At 61.2% G+C, this 16,708-nt stretch overlaps 2 protein-coding genes across 10 annotated transcripts; one reads left to right on the top strand and one right to left on the bottom strand.

Annotated features, from left to right (window-relative positions):
- The first annotated feature begins 4,578 nt into the window (after positions 1-4,578).
- TMUB2 (transmembrane and ubiquitin like domain containing 2) lies at positions 4,579-8,578 on the top strand. 3 transcript variants are annotated; one of them, XM_008271574.5, is made up of 3 exons: positions 4,579-4,755; positions 6,662-7,228; positions 7,400-8,578. In XM_008271574.5, the coding sequence occupies exons 2-3, from the start codon at positions 6,687-6,689 to the stop codon at positions 7,761-7,763; spliced, it is 906 nt and encodes a 301-aa protein (XP_008269796.4). In that variant the 5' UTR covers positions 4,579-4,755; positions 6,662-6,686; the 3' UTR covers positions 7,764-8,578. The 3 variants fall into 3 exon arrangements, with proteins under 3 accessions (XP_008269796.4, XP_008269794.2, XP_008269795.2); XM_008271572.5 differs by having other exon boundaries at positions 4,601-4,783; XM_008271573.5 differs by lacking the exon at positions 4,579-4,755 and adding an exon at positions 4,868-5,336.
- Positions 8,579-8,637: 59 nt separating this feature from the next.
- ATXN7L3 (ataxin 7 like 3) lies at positions 8,638-16,385 on the bottom strand. 7 transcript variants are annotated; one of them, XM_051825731.3, is made up of 13 exons: positions 15,798-16,385; positions 14,317-14,427; positions 13,903-14,035; positions 13,553-13,724; positions 13,303-13,400; positions 13,092-13,114; positions 12,759-12,804; positions 12,525-12,553; positions 12,152-12,220; positions 11,840-11,883; positions 11,492-11,563; positions 11,247-11,404; positions 8,638-11,147 (listed from the first exon to the last, which is right to left on the bottom strand). In XM_051825731.3, the coding sequence occupies exons 2-13, from the start codon at positions 14,365-14,367 to the stop codon at positions 10,999-11,001; spliced, it is 1,044 nt and encodes a 347-aa protein (XP_051681691.1). In that variant the 5' UTR covers positions 14,368-14,427; positions 15,798-16,385; the 3' UTR covers positions 8,638-10,998. The 7 variants fall into 7 exon arrangements, with proteins under 7 accessions (XP_051681691.1, XP_051681687.1, XP_051681690.1 ...); XM_051825727.3 differs by having other exon boundaries at positions 12,525-12,610; positions 12,759-12,825; positions 15,798-15,938; XM_051825730.3 differs by having other exon boundaries at positions 12,759-12,825; positions 15,798-15,938.
- Between the last annotated feature and the right edge of the window lie 323 nt (positions 16,386-16,708).

Below are 16,708 nucleotides of genomic sequence, written 5' to 3'. Positions count from 1 at the left end.
AGATACATCCCTGTGTAGCCATCAAGTTGCACAGAGAGATACTACTACCGAAGTTCAGGGCCGGTATTGTGACACGGCCAGCTACACTGCTGCCTGAGACGCCAGCAGCCCATATCAGAGCACTGGCTCAAATCCCAGCGGCTCTGCTTCCAATCCAGTTCCCTGCTATTGTGCCTGGGAAAGCAGCAGAGGATGGCCCAAGTAGTTGGGCCCCTGCACCCACATGGGAGCCCTGGATGGAACCCCAAGTTCTTGGCTTTGGCCTACCCAGGTGTGGCTGTTGTGGCCATCTGGAGAGTGAACCAGTGGGGCCGGCGCTGTGGTGTAGCAGGTAAAGCCACCACCTGCAGTGCCAGCATCCCATATGGGCGCCGGGTTCTAGTCCCGGCTGCTTCACTTCTGATCCATCTCTCTGCTGTGGCCTGGGAAAGCAGCAGAAGATGGCCTCCCATATGGGAGACCTGGAAGAAGCTTCTGGCTCCTGGCTTCAGATCAGCCCAGTCCTGGCTATTGCAGCTATCCGGGGAGTGAACCAGCAGATGGTCTTCCATCTGTTGGGATACTCCCCAAATGGCCACAAAAAATGGCAATGATATAGTTGTAATTGCAAGATTCTTTCTTTTTTAAAAAAAGGTCTATCTATTTCTTTGAAAAAGTTAGAGAGATCTTCCATTTGCTGGTTCACTCCCCAGATAGCTGAAGCCAGGAGCCAAGAGCTTCATCCAGGTCTCCCACATGAGTGAGAGGGGCCCAAGCACTTGGGCCATCCTTTGCTGCTTTTCCCAAATCATTAGCAGGGAGCTGGATTGGAAGTGGAGCAGCCAGGACTCGAACTGGCGCCTATATAGCATGCCGGCGCTACAGGCAGCAGCTCTAACCCATTGAGCCACAGTGCCGGCCCAGCAAGATTCTTTCTTTCCTCAGTTTTCAGTTTATAATCCCTCCACCCGCAAGAACCCAGCCCTGAAAGCCCCTCTTTCAAAACACCCTAACGCAGCTGCTCCGGACCTTTGCTGCACGCACAGAGCGCACGCCGGGTCAGACGCGGCCTGCACTGTTCCAGGCCTCCCCTGCTCTCACGGAGCATCCTGTCTCCAGCCCCAGCCAGTGGGCTTCCCTTCCATGCCCCTCTCTACCACAGCTATTCTGCCCCAGCCAATGGGCTTCCCTTCCATGGCCCCTCTCCACCATAGCCATTCTGCCCCAGCCAATGGGCTTCCCTTCCATGGCCCCTCTCCACCACAGCCATTCTGCCCCAGCCAATGGGTTTCCCTTCCATGGCCCCTCTCCACCACAGCTATCCCGAGACTTTGCCTTGGGGCTGGCACTGTGCGCAGAGGGTGAGGTCGCTGCCTGAGACACTGGCCTCCCTGGTGCTGCTCCACTTCTGATCCAGGAGATCAGAATGATCGATGAAGCTCGGGCTTCCTGGCTGTGTCCTGGCCCCGCCCTGGCCACTGTGAACCAGCAGATGGAAGATCTCTCTGTAACCCTTCCAAATAATAAACAAATCTTTTTTTTTTTTTTTGTAGATTTTTTATTTATTTGGGAGGTAGAGTTATAGACAGAAAGAGGGAGAGACAGAGAGAGAGGTCTTGCATCTACTGGTTCACTCCCCAAATGGCCACAACAACTGGGGCTGAGTTGATCTGAAGCCAGGAGCCAGGAGCTTCTTCTAGGTCTCCCACGTGGGTGCAGAAGAGGAACAGCTGGGACTCGAACAGGTGCCCGTATGGAATGCCAGTGCCACAGGTAGAGGCCCAGCCTACTATGCCACAGCACCAGGCCCTGGACAATTATTTATTCTCCGTGAGTCTCTTTTTCCAAACCTGCTAACTAGGTAAGCAGGGGCTACTAGATTGGGATCCGTGAGAAAATGCACATGAAATGCTCAGCATGGTCCGTGGTACACAGTAAGCTCTCAACACAAACGGGGCTTCGTTACACAGATGCATTAGCAGTATTCAAGTCAATGTTCTTCCACTCCTTCCAGTACTTACTGGAAGCTCTCGAACCTGTTCTGTCTGGAACTTTGCTTGGAAAATATTCATTCTCAAAATTCTGTCTACTTGGACCTTGATGACTTGCCTGCTTCTTCAAAGTAAAACCACTAAACGTTAAAACCCAAAAGGTACACATATGCTGAAATTAAAACAATACTTTTCCAGGGCCGGCGCTGTGGCATAGCAGGTAAAGCCGCTGCCTGCAGTGCCAGCATCCCATTGGACGCCGGTTCAAGTCCCAGGTGCTCCATTTCTGATCCAGCTCCCTGCTATGGCCTGGGAAAGCAGTGGGGGATGGCCCAAGTGCTTGGTTGGGTCCCTGCACCCACGTGGGAGAGCTGGAAGAAGCTCCTTGCTCCTGGCTTCAGATCAACTCAGCTCCAGTTGTTGTGGCCATTTGGGGAGTGAACCAGTAGATGGAAGATCTCTCTCTCTCTTGCTCTGCCTCTCTTTAACTGTGCCTTTCAAATAAATAAACCTTTTTAAAAATAAAAATATAATATTTCGGGGCCGGTGCTATGGCGCAGTGGGTTAACGCCCTGGCCTGAAGCGCCGGCATCCCATATGGGTGCTGGTTCGAGTCCTGGCTGCTCCACTTCCTATCCAGCTCTCTGCTATGGCCTGGGATAGCAGTAGAAGATGGCCCAAGTCCTTGGGCCCCTGCACTCACATGGGAGACCCGGAAGAAGTTCTGGGCTCCTGGCTTTGTCCTGGCTCTGCCCTGGCCATTACAGCCATTTGGGAAGTGAACCAGGCAATGAAGGCCTCTCTTTCTCTCTTCCTCCTCTCTCTATAATTCTGCCTTTCAAGAAAAAAAAAAAAAAAAAAGGACGGCATAAAGGCACAGTAGGTGCAGCTGCCATTCGGCCACTCGGGACACTTACATCTCCTATCTGAGTGCCCGCTTCAAATCCTGGCTACACCTGCACTCCTGAAGCAGCCTGGGAAAGCAGTGGACGATGGCCCAGTGCTTCAGTTCCTGCCACCCATATGGGAGACCCTGATGGAGTTCCTGGGTCCTGGCTTCAGCCTGGCTTGGCCCTGGCTGTTGTGGCCATTTGGGGAGTGAACCAGCAGATGGAAGATACCCCCATCTCTCTCTCTCTGACTCAACTCTGCCTTTCAAATAAATAAATAAATCTCTTTTAAAATTAAAATAACAAACTTTAAAAGAATCCAGACACAAAACAGTCTCTTTTTAAAATTTTTTTAGATTTATTTTATTTATTTGAAAGGCAGAGTTATAGAGGGGGTGGGGGAGAAAGAGAGATCTTCCATCTACTGGTTCACTCCCCAAATGGCTGCAATGGCCAGAGCTGGGCCAGCCAGAGGCCAGGAGCCAGGAGCTTCTTCTGGGTCTCCCATGTGGGTGCAGGGGCTCAAGGCACATTAGCAGGGAGCTGCATCAGAAGTAGAACAACTGAGAAACCAACAGGTACCCATTCGGATGCTGGCATCGCAGGTGGCAGCTTTACCTGCTATGTCAACACTGTATCCCTTCTCCTTTTGTTTTAAATATTTATTTTATCATTTTTTGAAAGGCAGAGCTAGGGAGACATCAAAAGATACATTTCATCTGCTGGTTCACTCCTCAAACAGACACAATGGCCAGGGCTGGCCCAGGCTGAAGCCAGGAGCCTGGAGCTTCTTCCGGGTCTCCCACGTGGGTGCAGGGGCCCAGGCACGTGGGCCGTCCTCCACTGCTTTCCCAGGCCATAGCGGAGAGCTGGATGGGACGTGGAGCAGCGGATGTTGGTGTCCCACTTGGTGGTTTAGCCCGCTGCGCCACGACCGGCCCCGGATTCCTTTTATATAAAGTGCAAAATCAGGAAAACTAACCTATGACGGACTTCAGTGGCTAGACGAGGTCTGAAGGGAGCTGGTTCTGGGGTCATTTCCTTTGCTGCTTCTGCAGGCTCGTTCTGGCCGAGAGTTCAGCCGGTGCAAACCACCGAGCCCTGCACTTAGGATTGCCCCGGCTGCATTATTTATACTTTAATCAACAGCTCATTAAAAACACAAACCCTTAGGTAAGTGCTGGGGAGCTGAGCTTTTTCTCCCGTCTCTCTGGCTCCTTTTCTCGTGCCCCGAGGCTGCGATGAATCCCTGCCTCTCTGAAACGCTTTCCCGCCGTATTTACCCAGGCTCCACGCCACCTGGAGCTGCCATCTTCGCGCACTGCCTAACCTGGCCCCTCCATCTGCCCTACCAGCCCAGAGCCGAGGAGGTCCTCACTGATTCCGGGGACTTGGAGCTCAGTCCGCGGCCCAGGGCGGTAAAGAATCCCTTCAGCCTGGGAGCCAGGGAGCAAGGCCTGAAGAAACAGGCCGCAGAGTGGGCGGCCTCTTTCAGGCTCCGGCCGGGGGAGCCAGCCTGGGCAAAGTTCCACGGCCACGAAGCCACGCCCCGCCCCGAGCACCTCCCCCCGGCCCCGCCTCTCACCCCGGTCGGCCTGAGGCCCCGCCCACCAGGCGTGGCCTTGAGCCCGGAGGGCCGCGATCCCGCCAACAATGACTCCGCCCCTTCTTCCGCTGAGAATCCTGTCCCTTTTATTTAAAGAATACGTTTACGTCAGCTCGCCTTACGTAGACGTGCGTCATCAGTGCAAGGCGCGGAGGCGGGACTTCCTATCTGTGGTTCTAACAGCTTCCGGGAGAAGCCGGAAGAGACTGGACTGTGGACCGAGTCGAGGATTGCCAGCCCCTCCCCCGGTCCCTACGGAAAGACGAGGCCAGGGGCCGTCCTGGAGAAGGTAAAACTATTTAGTCTGGACTTTTCAGGTGAGGACCTCCTTCCCCATCCGAGCACAGTACCAGTCCAAGCCCCCTTTAATTTTCCCATGACTCCTCGCGCCCTCAAGCCCCACCCCCGGTCCAGCAGCCCCGCCCCGAAGTTTGAGGGGTGTGGATGGTTTGTGACCCCCTCACCTGATCCTGCCCCTCGGGGCCTAGGAGAGCTGGGCTTGGGCGCCGTGACCGGAACCCGGCAGCCCCCGCGCCAGCGTTGCGGGAGCAGGACCGCCCAGACGCGGAGCCTGCGGCTCGGACAGACGGGGAGGCGGACCCTCCTCACTCAGCGCGCCGACGGGCTGAGAGGGCGAAGGCCCGGGGGGCGGGCGGGCTGGGGTCCCGGTGTCCAACCAGCCGTTTCGGTCGCTTCGCCGCCACCCTTTTCTGTAAAGCGCGGCTCATGCCATTACCGCGCCTGCCGTGAGGGCTTGGTCGGGGCAGTGGTAACCTGATGGCTGCCACTTGAACGGCTGCAATGTGCCGGGCAGCGCGCTAGGTAGTTTGCTTGGGTGATTTCACGTCATCTTCCAAACGACCGGCCGAGGTAGGTGCTATTTTTAACCCCGTTTTACCGAGGCTCTGAGAAAGTTGTCCGCCGCCAGGAAGAGGCAGGCGGGCGGGCGTTGTGATGGGTTGCTCTGTGTTTGCTTTCTCCCCGGCCGCAGGGGCAGGGCCGGCGTGGCGGGTGAGGCCGAGGTTGGTAGGTTCCCCAGGCGCGCAGTCCTCCTTGTCTCCTGGATCGGGTAGAGAGCCGGACAGCTAGAGCCGTGTGAGGAAGTTGCGCAGGTGCGGTGAGGACAGCCCGATGCTGGTGACCGCCGGCCTGGACTTGCCCAGGGGCGGCTGTGAGCGCAGCAGGTTCTCGGAGGAAGCGCGCAGGGTCAACGCCGCGGCCCAGGGAGAGCTGAGAGGGCCTGGGAGAGCCGGCGTGGAATCCTTCCCGAGGCGGTTCACCTGGGGAGTGCGTGTGGTGCTTGTGAGCCCCTGGTGGCCCCTCCGGTGGCCTCTGGGGAGGTGTGACTGCTTCGATGAGAGGTTCATTTTCCTTAGGTCTTGACAGCCGGGCCTGGATCTGCGACCGTGAGGGAGAAGGGGCTCAGATCTGCAAGGCTGGCCGCACAGGGCCTCCGAAGAGGCCTTAAGATAAAACTTTTCGGATTTCTTGGTTTCTCTACAGCTGCCTTGGAGGTTGCTTAGGGGACATACTTGCTTGACCGAGTGTTGGAAAGTCTAAGAACTGCGCTCAAAGAAGCGAATGTTTCTCCCCATTCACTAAAAAGTAGCAGCCGTGCAGGCGGGTGCCGTGGAGCCTGGGTATGCGGCCGCCAGTCGGACATCGCCGTCCTGTGTCGGAGCACGGGTCTGTGTCCCGGCTGCTCCGCTTCTGCTGCAGCTCCCTGCTAAGGGACCTGGGAAGCAGCGGAGGATGGCCCAGGACTTGAGTTCCGTATGGGAAACCTGGATGGAGTTCAGGCTCCTGGCTTTGGCCTGGCCCAGCCCCTGGCAGCTGCGGCCACGTGGGAAGTGACCCTGCAGATGGAGGACCTCTCTGCACTCTGCCTTTGAAATAAATGTTTCAGAACAGCAAACAGTGGCAGCAACGACACGCAGAGGAGGTCTTGCCGGGGATCTGCTGGTGGGGAGGTTGGAATGTGGGAGGAAGGGTGTGCAACCTGAGAGTTTCACAATCGTGGCAAAGGGTAAGGCCTTGGCTTTCAGTTTGGGGTCCAGAGTTAGGAAGCTTTGTGCCTCCCTTCTCCACTGAACTCCATTTGCAGTCAGGGCTGGGTCAGTGAAAGCCCAGACAAGCTAGAAACCTGGTCACAGCTCCTCGGGCTCCACTGATGCCGCCCCTCTTTGTTCTTGCAGCCCGGACCCCGTCGGCAGCCGGACCATGGAGCTCTCTGACGTCACCCTCATTGAGGGTGTGGGCAATGAGGTGATGGTGGTGGCCGGTGTGGTGGTGCTGATTCTCGCTTTGGTCCTAGCCTGGCTCTCTACCTATGTAGCAGACAGTGGCAGCAGCCAGCTCCTGGGCACTATCGTGTCAGCAGGCGATACATCTGTCCTCCACCTGGGGCACGTGGACCACCTGGTAGCAGGCCAAGGAGCCCCAGAGCCCAGCGAACTCCCCCCTCCATCAGAGGGTAATGATGAGAAGGCTGAAGAGGCCGGCGAAGGTGGGGGACACGCCACAGGGGAGTCGGGGGCTGGAGGCGGTGCCGAGCCCAGCCTGGAGCATCTCTTGGACATCCAAGGCCTGCCCAAGAGACAAGCAGGCAGAGAGGGCAGCGGGCCTGAGGCCCCCCTGCGCTCCGAGGCTAGCACCTGCATCCCTGCCAGCCCCGGCCTCATCCATGTGCGGCTCAAATTCCTCAATGACACCGAGGAGCTGGCTGTGGCCAGGCCCGAGGACACTGTGGGTGCTCTGAAGAGGTGAGTGGGCTGGAAAGCGGGAGGCTCCCAGCCCTTGGTGGGGGACGGTGGGGAGCAGCAGGGAGGCGTGAGGCACAGCCCCTACCAAGGGTGGGGGGCATGCTTCCTTCAGTTCCCTGGCCGCCCTCCCACCCCTCACCTTTGTCTTTCCTTCCGTGCGTTGCCTTCCAGCAAATACTTCCCTGGACAGGAGAGCCAGATGAAATTCATCTACCAGGGCCGCCTGCTGCAGGACCCGGGCCGCACACTGCAGTCCCTCAACATCACCGACAACTGTGTCATTCACTGCCACCGTTCGCCCCCGGGGGCAGCTGCTCCAGGCCCCTCAGCCTCCCTGGCCCCCTCAGTCACCGAGCCAGCCAACCTTGGCGTCAACGTGGGCAGCCTCATGGTGCCTGTGTTTGTGGTGCTGTTGGGCGTGGTTTGGTACTTCCGTATCAATTACCGCCAGTTCTTCACAGCACCTGCCACTGTCTCCCTGGTGGGGGTTACCGTCTTCTTCAGCTTCCTTGTATTCGGGATGTACGGACGATGAGGACACGGGGAGAAAATGAAAGGCCTGGTCTTCCTCCACTGTGGCCTCCCCCTTTCCTGGCCAGAGCTGGGCCCAAGGGCCTGGGAGGGAGGGGTGGGAAGGACACAGGGGCTGCCCCCTCTGTTGGCCCCAGAGGCAGGTATGGGGCCTCCCCCTCACGTTCACAGGGTGTGGACATCCCCTCTGTGCAAGCACAACTCAGGTAGAAATGAGGAGGTCATCTCACGTCTGGGATCCCGCGGGGGTCGAGCTGATGGCCAGTTTCAGTGGGAAGCTTGGGCCCTGAAGGTTCCCTCCCAGCAGCGACCCCAGCTCTTCCAGGTGCCCTGCATGTCTGCCCCTAGCACCAGAGCTGCCTGCCAGGGTGGCCCAGCATGCCCCCACTGCACTCCTGCTGAGCTGAGGAGTGGCCTCCAGGACCTGAAGCCACCCTGGGGATAAGGACACCCAGCCACCACCTTCCTCCCCAGCCCTGTAGCAGCGATAGGTGGCCCCCATGTTCTAGAGTTTCCACTGTGCTCCCCTCTTTGAGACTTCTTTTTTTAAGTCTTCCTAAAGCTCAGTTGGGGAGGGGATTGGGGCACAATGCCAAGCCCCCAGCATTGGGAGGGGCCAGGCCACAGCTGCTACTCCCCTAGGCCTAGGGCTGTGAGCAAGACGGCACTGGCCCCCAGCCAGCGTCCTACCCCGCCCAGCTCCAAGGACGAGCTCTGGGATGGCTCTCAGGGCCTCCTGTCTGAGGCTGTTGGATGGAGGGTCGGTGTCTGTGACTGAATAAAGTTCCATTCCTGTGGCTGTGGAGCCGCCTCCTGTGACATTAAGAGTGGCTTTGCTCTCCCCCAGCAGCGTGGTGAGGAGGGTGGGAAGGCCGGGCTACCAACGGGAGATGCAGTTTATTTACACCAGCAGCCATGGGGGCAGAGGGAGTACACAGCGTTTACAAAGTTAGCTACCTGTACAGGATGGATTACATATGCAAAAATAAAAATCTCAAGACCACAGGACAGCGTGAGCCCCACCCCCCTCCCCCAACGACCCCAGCATGCGGTAATGCCAGGCGGGCGGCCCCTGGGCATGCGGGGGGGAGTGATGCATGGAAGGAAAAGCCACCGGCCCCGGGAATTAGTACAGAACCCCCCACACACTCAGACACATGATAGGATACAGGGCGGACGACACCTAGCCGGGCTGGGAAGGATGGGAACCGAAACCCACACAGCCTGCTGTTCGAGGGAGGGAAGTGGGGAGCCCCAAGCCCCTGCTTAACTACATGGTAGGGGGCACTCTCCCCAAAAAAGGGGTTCGCCTGCTCCCTCAGGGTTCCTGCTGGACCAAGCCCATCTCACCCAGCCTGGGCAGGGGGCTCGGCCCTGAGGGTGGGCCAAGGAACAATGGGGACGTGGATGTGGACAAACCAGTTCCCAAGCTACTCCCCCCTTCTCCCTTCTCCAACCAGAAGGGGGGGAAGGGGGAGGCCAGGAGGGAAAGGGTGTATTAGGGCCTGAACTGCAGCTGCCTCCCAGAAGGGAGAGTGGCCCTTGGCCTTCCCGCCCACGGCCAAGGCTCTGCGGGAAGCGGAGATGCTCCTTTTCCTCTGGCTTCCCCATGTGGGGAGAAGGCTGAGCAGGGCCAAGAACAGAGGAGCCGGGGCCCCAGGATTTATTCTGTCTCCTGCCAAAGTGTGTTTGGCTCTTTAAAAAATAATCACAATTCTTGGGTTAAAAACGAATCTGTAACCAGGCATCAGCCACAATCAGAACCACCCCAGGGGGAGATTGGAGTTCCAGACAGGGCACGGCAAGCCCTTGCTCTGTTGCTCTCTTAACCCTCTAGGGTCCCTAACCCCAGTCAGTCCAACCAGTCCTGGGTACTCGCTACCCAAGCTAGGGGATGGCTCCTCCTGGGAGGAGGGCTGAGGACTCGGCTCGGGGCCAGCCAGCTCTGCTCCTCGCCCAGACTGCAGTCCTCAGCGTGGCTCCCGGGAGTGGTGGTGCTCGCGTGGAGGTGGGGCGGTACATCTCTCGAGGATGTAGACCAGGCAGGTGGGCACACTGGCACGACAGTCCCAGAGGGGCCGTGATGCCCTCTCGCCCTCCACTGACAGCCCAGGGCGCGAAGGCCACCGTCGCTTCCCACCCCACTCCTAGCAAAGGGGGAGAGGCACAGAGTCAGGTTTTCCTCAGAGCCCCAGACCACAAGTACAGAATAAATAACTTAAAAGCGGCGAAGGGAGGGGGAACGGGGCAGGCTCTGGAGGGAGGAGCGCTGAGAGGAACCGAAGCTGGTCAAGGTGACGGGTGGCAGCAGCAGTCGGGAACTCGGGCTGCCCCAGCAGGGCAGGGTGGGCAGGAGGACCGTGGGGCCACCCCAGGAGGGTGAGGCTGGGCCCCTTCCTGGGGCAGGGAATGAGGTAAGAAAACATGTCAAATAAAGCAGCACCGTTCCCTCTCACCTTGGGGCCCACTCCTCGCCAGCCCTGGGTCAGGGAGGAAAGGCAGGGGGAGTAATTTTGATACACACAGCTCCCTCGTCCTGCCCTCCCCTCTCCCGTTCCTTGAAGCTGAGAGGCTGGGGGCCCTTTCCTGGCACCCAACAAGAGGACAGCGCCTGCTGCCAGGGGGGCCCATGGGGACTGAGGGAAAGGGCTGCCCCTGTGAGGGTCTGGACGCCCACTCAGCAGACAGCACTCTGCCTGCTGCCCCCGGGGACTGGGGGCATCTGATAGGATTCTGCACACAGACAGGACATGCCCAGCCCTGCCCCTCAGCTCCAAGCACCAGACCCGTTCACATTGCTGAGGGCAGCCCGGGGGAGGCCCCTCCAGGCTCAGCTTCCAACCCACAGCCTCCGGGTAGCCATGATGCCCCTCGGCAGGGCTTAGTCCAGTTCCTGGGGTGGGGGGCAGGCAGTGCCCTGGCACAGTGCCCAGGTCAGGCCCCTGGCCTAGCTGGACATCCAGTAACTCACAGAATAAATAGGAAAACCGCCTCCCCACCAAACTTATGTCCAAGGCATAATATGTCCAGGTCTGAGTCCCGCACGCCGAGGAGTCGTGCTCCATTGCAGAAGACCCTGACACCCCCCAGGGGTGCATAACTGGGTCCTCCGCCTGCCTGGCCCACCAAGCTTCCCAAGCCCAAACCCCCAGCAGCTGTCCGTTTGCCAGGCTTTGCCACCTGGGTGGGGGTCGGGAGAGAGGGCTCTTTTCAGCCAAAGGCTATCCCTTGCACCCGAGTCAGTTGATGTCATCGTAGATGCTGGGCGTTGGGGGCGCCGGTGGCTTTGGCTTCTTCTTTTTGTTGGAGCCCAGGCCAGAGGCAGTCCCTACCAGGCTCAGATGGGATTTCTTTTTCTTGGTTTTCCGAGACTCCGAGCTGTTGGTGCCTGCAGAGAAAGGCAGGAAAGGGGACGGTTGGGCTGCAGCAGGAGAGGTGGTGCCCCAGGCCTTCCGGGCGAGCCCCCAGGGCCCACTGTGCCACCTACCTAGACCCCATCCCTGATTTTCACTCGTCTTGGAGGAGCCTGAATCAGAGGGTGAGAGATCCGAGGAGCCGTCCCACTGGAGCCGGCTGATCAGGGCCTGGCTGTCAGTCATGTCAAAGCTGTCATTATCCAGGGAGCTCTCGACCTCAGGCAGGACGCTGGGAAAGGAAGGAGCCGAAGGCGTGAGGGACGCAGCTTGGCTCCTAACCTGCCACAGCCCAGCCCCTTCTCGGCAGGCCACTCACGCTGAGGGCCCGAGGAAGTAAATCCGCACGGTTCGCCTCTGCTCGTCCGTGTGCTGGGGGCAGCGCAGGGACCTGGTAGGGGAGAGAAGGGTCAGAGCCGACAAGGCAGGCAGGGGCCCGAGGGCCTTGGTCAGCAGAGCCCTCCCTGCCCTCGGCAGAGGCGGGAGGGAAGGGCGTAGACAGGGCAGGGGTGAATGAGGTGCTCCCAGACCGGGGCCTGATGCTTGACCGCTCCAGGAAGGGAGGGGAAGAGCAGGAGCCCCACTGCTCAGATCCAGGGGCGCTCCCGACCCATGCTCAGGGCGAGTGTTCAAGAGGCCCCCGGCCCCCTTCTAGTTCTGTGCTCACCTCGTGCACATCTTCTTGGTGTGTTCAGAAATCACCCCACATTGCTGGAAGAGGAATATAAGCTGAGAGGAGGGGCGGGCACCCGGCTAGACCTACACGCTCCCTGCAGTACACCGCCAGCCTGCACAAGCAGAACCAGTCCCAGGTGGCCAGGGCAGGCGGTGTGGACTGCGATGGGCAGAGAAGCCGGCTTCCAGAGAACGTGGTGGCCCTGACTGCTATGTCACCAGCCTCCTGCCTCCTGCACGGCTGTGACCACTGCCTGCAGCTCCAGCCCCCTCCCCAAGGACCGCCCCTTCTGTGGTCACTCACCGTGGTGAGCAGGCTACGCAGCTCCTCCGGCCCCAGGGTCTCATAGCTGATCCCAGTTGAGTTGTTATACTGTGGGAGAACCAGAGAAACAAGTCAGAGAAGCAAGAAAGGGGCAACGAGGGGGCGTGGGGTGGGAGTGGAGAACCAGGCCCTCTCCTCCCTCCTCCCATGAAGAGCATCAGGACTGCCCCGCAGTCTTCCAAGTGAGCCCTTGGTCCCAGCGCACGAGGGCTGGGGTGGGGGTGGGCCCGGGATGGACTCGGGTGTACAAGACCCCACAGAGCATCCAGCGCTGTTGCTACCAGCTTTCCGCTCCCCACCATAAAATCCCAGGCAACTCGCAGCAAGGCCACGAGAGGCAGCCTCTGCTCACCTTGAAAGGATCCGAATTGCTAAGTTCCCCTGAAGAAGAAAAAAGAAGGGGAAGGGTGTTTGATGCAGAGGTACAGACAGAGAACCCTGAAAATAACCAGAGAGGAAGTGGGGGTGACAGAAGGATCACAGGCCCTCCCTCGACACCCCCCCCCCCCGCACCTCCCAGCCCACCCCCAGCAACGAGTCCCAGAAGCCACAGTGAAAGCCCTCCCATGGTTCCAGCCCCACTTACCATTTTTGTGTTTTAAAGACTTGGATCTTCGAGGGGAATTGGGGTTCTGGAATGGGAGATACCATAGCTTTGGGGAAAGGGTAACGATAAGGGGGAGCCGAGAACCCAGGGAAGGAAAAAAGATTTGACAAAGAAACATCCTCAAATTCCTCTCTCACTCCCATCTACCCATCCGCCCTGCAGCTGGCCACGGCCTCTGCTGCCCCCTGCCCACCAGACACCCTCATCCCCAGACCCAGAGGCCCCGTGACCTCAGATAGAGGGCAGGACGCCCTGCCCCGGGGGAGGGGAGCTGTCCTGGGCCCACACTCCCCGTGCTTGCCCCACTCTCACCTTGTCTGATTTTCTCTTCTTGGCTGTGAGGGGCAAAAAAACCACAGAGCAGGGTTACTTCGTGTTCTCAATCTGAGGGCAGCCAGGAAAGAGCGTAAAGCGACACACGGCCCCCATCACTCAGGACAGCTCATGACCACTGCGTACCCTCCACCCACCCCACCGGCCCATCGCATCCCCTTGTCCCCCACGTTTCCCAAGCCCCAAACACCTTTCTTCTCCGAGCCATAGGACCAGTCATTGTCGTTGATGTCATCGTTATCCTCTTGGTCACTCTCAGACTTGTTCATGTTGTTGCTATTGGCAATCCTGCCAAGGGGAGGAGACAGGGGAGGGTCAAGGCCGCTGCCCCTTCCCATCCACACCTCCAGAACTACAGGGGAGCACTGGGGGCCAGGGACGGCCCGCCCTGCGGACACAGCACAGCGCAGGCCGGGTTCCAGCAGGGGGAAGGCCCTCACCGGCGGTTGGCGATTCGGCTGCTGTTCCGACCCATTCCTAGGCACTTCTCCAGATGGGGAGCAAAGCGGGAGGCAGCTATGCTGCGGCTGCAATTGGGGCAAACACACTCCTTGCTCTTCCACTGGTTGAAAACCTGTCCAAAGATGTCCAACCCCGGCTGGTCCACGATCTCTGGGGACAGGAGAGGTGTGGCGGTCAGGGCGGGCAGGGCGCCCTCGCCTCTTGCCCCCACCCCTGGTCCCGAGGCCTCTTCAAAGCCCTGTCTGAGCTCACAGGAGCTCCGGGCTCTTCAGCTAGGGCGGCTGCCAGGGCAGGGGACACGCTGTCCTCCTTCCGCCCTGAAGCTCACCAAAATCCTTCATGCTATCGGGGTCCGTGTCGTCCAGGAAGAAGTAGCCGCACTTGACAGCCCGGTGCACCTCGAAGCAGAATCCCAAGCAAGAATCCTCGACCAGGTCCGCGTATAGCTCCTGAGCGATGGCCTGGGCCCCAGGGGAGAACACCCAGGGTCACGAGAGGCGCGACTCTCGCCAACCACGGCGCCTGCCACGCAGCCCCGGCCACACAGCATGCGCTCTCTGCCACTGTCCCCATCGTGGCTTCGTGTTCGTTCTGCTTCCTGGGTCCTCGGGCCTCCGCAGCTGGCCGTTCCCTTTAAGGAGCGAGGCTGACTACCCAGATTCCTCTTTGGTGGGGATGCCAGGTATTGCGACGTGGAGACGCCGAGAGCGAGAACCAGAGGCGCACGTGGGGGAGCCCTCACCTCTAGTTTGCTGTTATCCAGGCCAGACAAAGACATGTCCTCCATTTTCATTTGTAAACTCTTGTGGAGACGGCGCTCTGACTGCTCATAGCACAGCGGGCGGCAACACGGCTGCACACATGGGGGTGGGGGTGTCCGTGTGAATCTAAGGCACCCCTGGAGACTGCCACCTCCCGTCCCACCTCGCTGCCCAGAGCGGAATCCTGGAAGCAGGGCCTCTCTCTCCCCCAAGGCCCAGGCTCAGTGAGTGCGGCCGCTCTGGCCGGCCTGAAGCCCAGAGGTGGCCTAGTCCTCCCCAGGCCTGAGCCCGGGCCCTGCACGCCACTGCCAATCTCAGCCTGGGTCTACAACAGGCAGCTGCTCACCCCAGGTCCCCAAAACTCAAACCCCTCTCGGGTACCCATGGTGCAATGCAGCAGGGGGAGGAGAAGGAACTCAGGCCTCAAAGCGAACCCACAGGGTGTGGCAAAGAACTGCACAGACTCCTAAGTACACCCCCCCTCCCCTAAAGGCTCTCCTCGGAGTCACCTCTGCTTCGGCCAGGATGTCCACTTGGGGGGGTACTGCTACCAGAAGTGGCGATGGCCCTAGGACCCTACCACCTTCACCCCACTCGGTCTTCCCTTGAAATCAGCCGGCCGCTCCAGAGAGGGGCAGAGCCCGCCGCAGCCCGGCGCTAAAGGGCACCGCAGGCCCGCCGCCGGCGGAGGGGACAGCGCGCGGTGGGGTGGCACGCCACGCCACGCCACGCCACGCCAGGAGCAGGGCACTCCCCTTACCTGTTCTTCTTTCCGAGAGCCACCCTCCCTCCCTCAGGACCTGCCCGGAAGTCTCTCCAAGAGCCCCAAAGTCCAGCAGCCCCCACCAAAGGATTCAGAAACAGCGCCCACAGTCCGGGGCCCCTCCGAACGGTGGGTACGAGTTTAAGGGGCTGCCGGCCCACAGTGGGGTGGGGACTGACAAACGAGCCAGGGGCACTGGGCAGGGTAGGAGGCCCGGCCTCGGCTCTTCCCCCGTCCCTGCGGCACTGCTGCATCATACCGACTGGGGGGAGGAGAGCCGAGCCGCCCGAGGCCGGCGCCGGGCCGGGCCGGACCGACCCCCAGAGAGTGGGCAGAGTGGGACGCGTCCCGGCCCCTCTCTTTCCCAGCCTGCCGGCGGCCCGGCCCGACCGGGCACAGGAGTCCGGGAGGGTGTCTCTATTGTCCCGGGGGCTGGGGCCTGGCTCCCTAACAAAGGCCCCGCGCCCCCTCCCCGGCCGGCCCTGCCCCGCCCAAGGGGGGTACCCAGACAGGGGGAAGAGCAGGGGGCCCCGGCCGGGCCGGGAAGCCGGGGGAAGCCGGGCGTTTCCGCGTCGGCCCGGGGGGAGGGGAAGGGGCGCTGACCCAGACCTGGGGGGAGGGGGCCCAAGCCCCGCCTCGGGCCCCGCCCCCCGCCCCCCGCAGGCCCCTCCCCCGTTCCCGTCTCCGTCCCGTACTCACCCCGCCCGGGGGGCCGCGCCGGGGCCCGGCGGCCTCTCAGGGCCGCGTCCTCCGGCGGCGGCGGCGGCGGCGGCTGCTCCGGAGCCCCATGTCCGTCGGTCCGTCCTCGCCTCTCCCCGGGGCCCAGGGCCCGGGGCCGGGGGGTCGGGGCGCCCCCCCGCCTCGCCGCCTCACCGGGCGGCCATGGCCCCTTCCCCTCCCTTCTCGTCCCGTCGCCGCCTCCTCCTCCTCACCTCACCCCGCCCGCGCGCAGTCCGCGCGCCGTCCGCGCGCCCCTCCCCCCGCCCCCCACTCCAGCCCGCCTCTCCCGGGCGGGGGGTGCGGCGCGAGCCCGGAGCGCGCGCGCGTGCCGCGACCGGAGGATGGATGGATGGAGCGAGCGAGAACGCGAGAGTGCGCGCGCGCGCCCCTCTCCCCCTCCCTCCGCGCGGGCGCGAGGCCAAGCGCGAGCGCGCTCCAACCTCCTCCTCTTCCTCCTCCCGCCCCTCCTCAACACCCCGCCCTCGCCCTCCCTTCCTCTTCCTTCTTTCGCTTTCGCGCGCCCAGCGCCTGCTCGCGCCTGCTAGAAGGGCCCGAGCGCGTGCATCTGCCCCGCGGCCGCAGCTCGGCAGCATTTGCTCCAGGGGGCGGGGACCGGGAGGGGAGGAGGGGCGCCACGCCGCCGTCCAAAGTACCGGCGGACGGGAACGGGGGCGGGGAGAGAGGCGGGGCCTCCCTGGGCCACCCTGGCCAATCGCCGGGCCGCCTCCGCCCGGGAGGCCCAATAGGCTGGGAGTGGGTGGAGCAGCGTTCAAGGTGAGGTGCGCGGTGCGCTGGGGGCGGAGACGCTGTGCCGTCCCGGCCGGCTCGGGGGCGGGGGCAGCGGGTGGCGTCGAAAGAGAGCGCCGGCTCCCAGCCGAGCCTGGGACGCC

The sequence above is a fragment of the Oryctolagus cuniculus genome, chromosome 17 (assembly GCF_051225735.1).
Source record: "Oryctolagus cuniculus isolate XC-2025 breed Fujian yellow rabbit chromosome 17, ASM5122573v1, whole genome shotgun sequence".
NCBI lineage: Eukaryota > Metazoa > Chordata > Mammalia > Lagomorpha > Leporidae > Oryctolagus > Oryctolagus cuniculus.
Note: the sequence above shows the minus strand (reverse complement) of the source record. Positions and strands in the feature narration are given on the sequence as shown.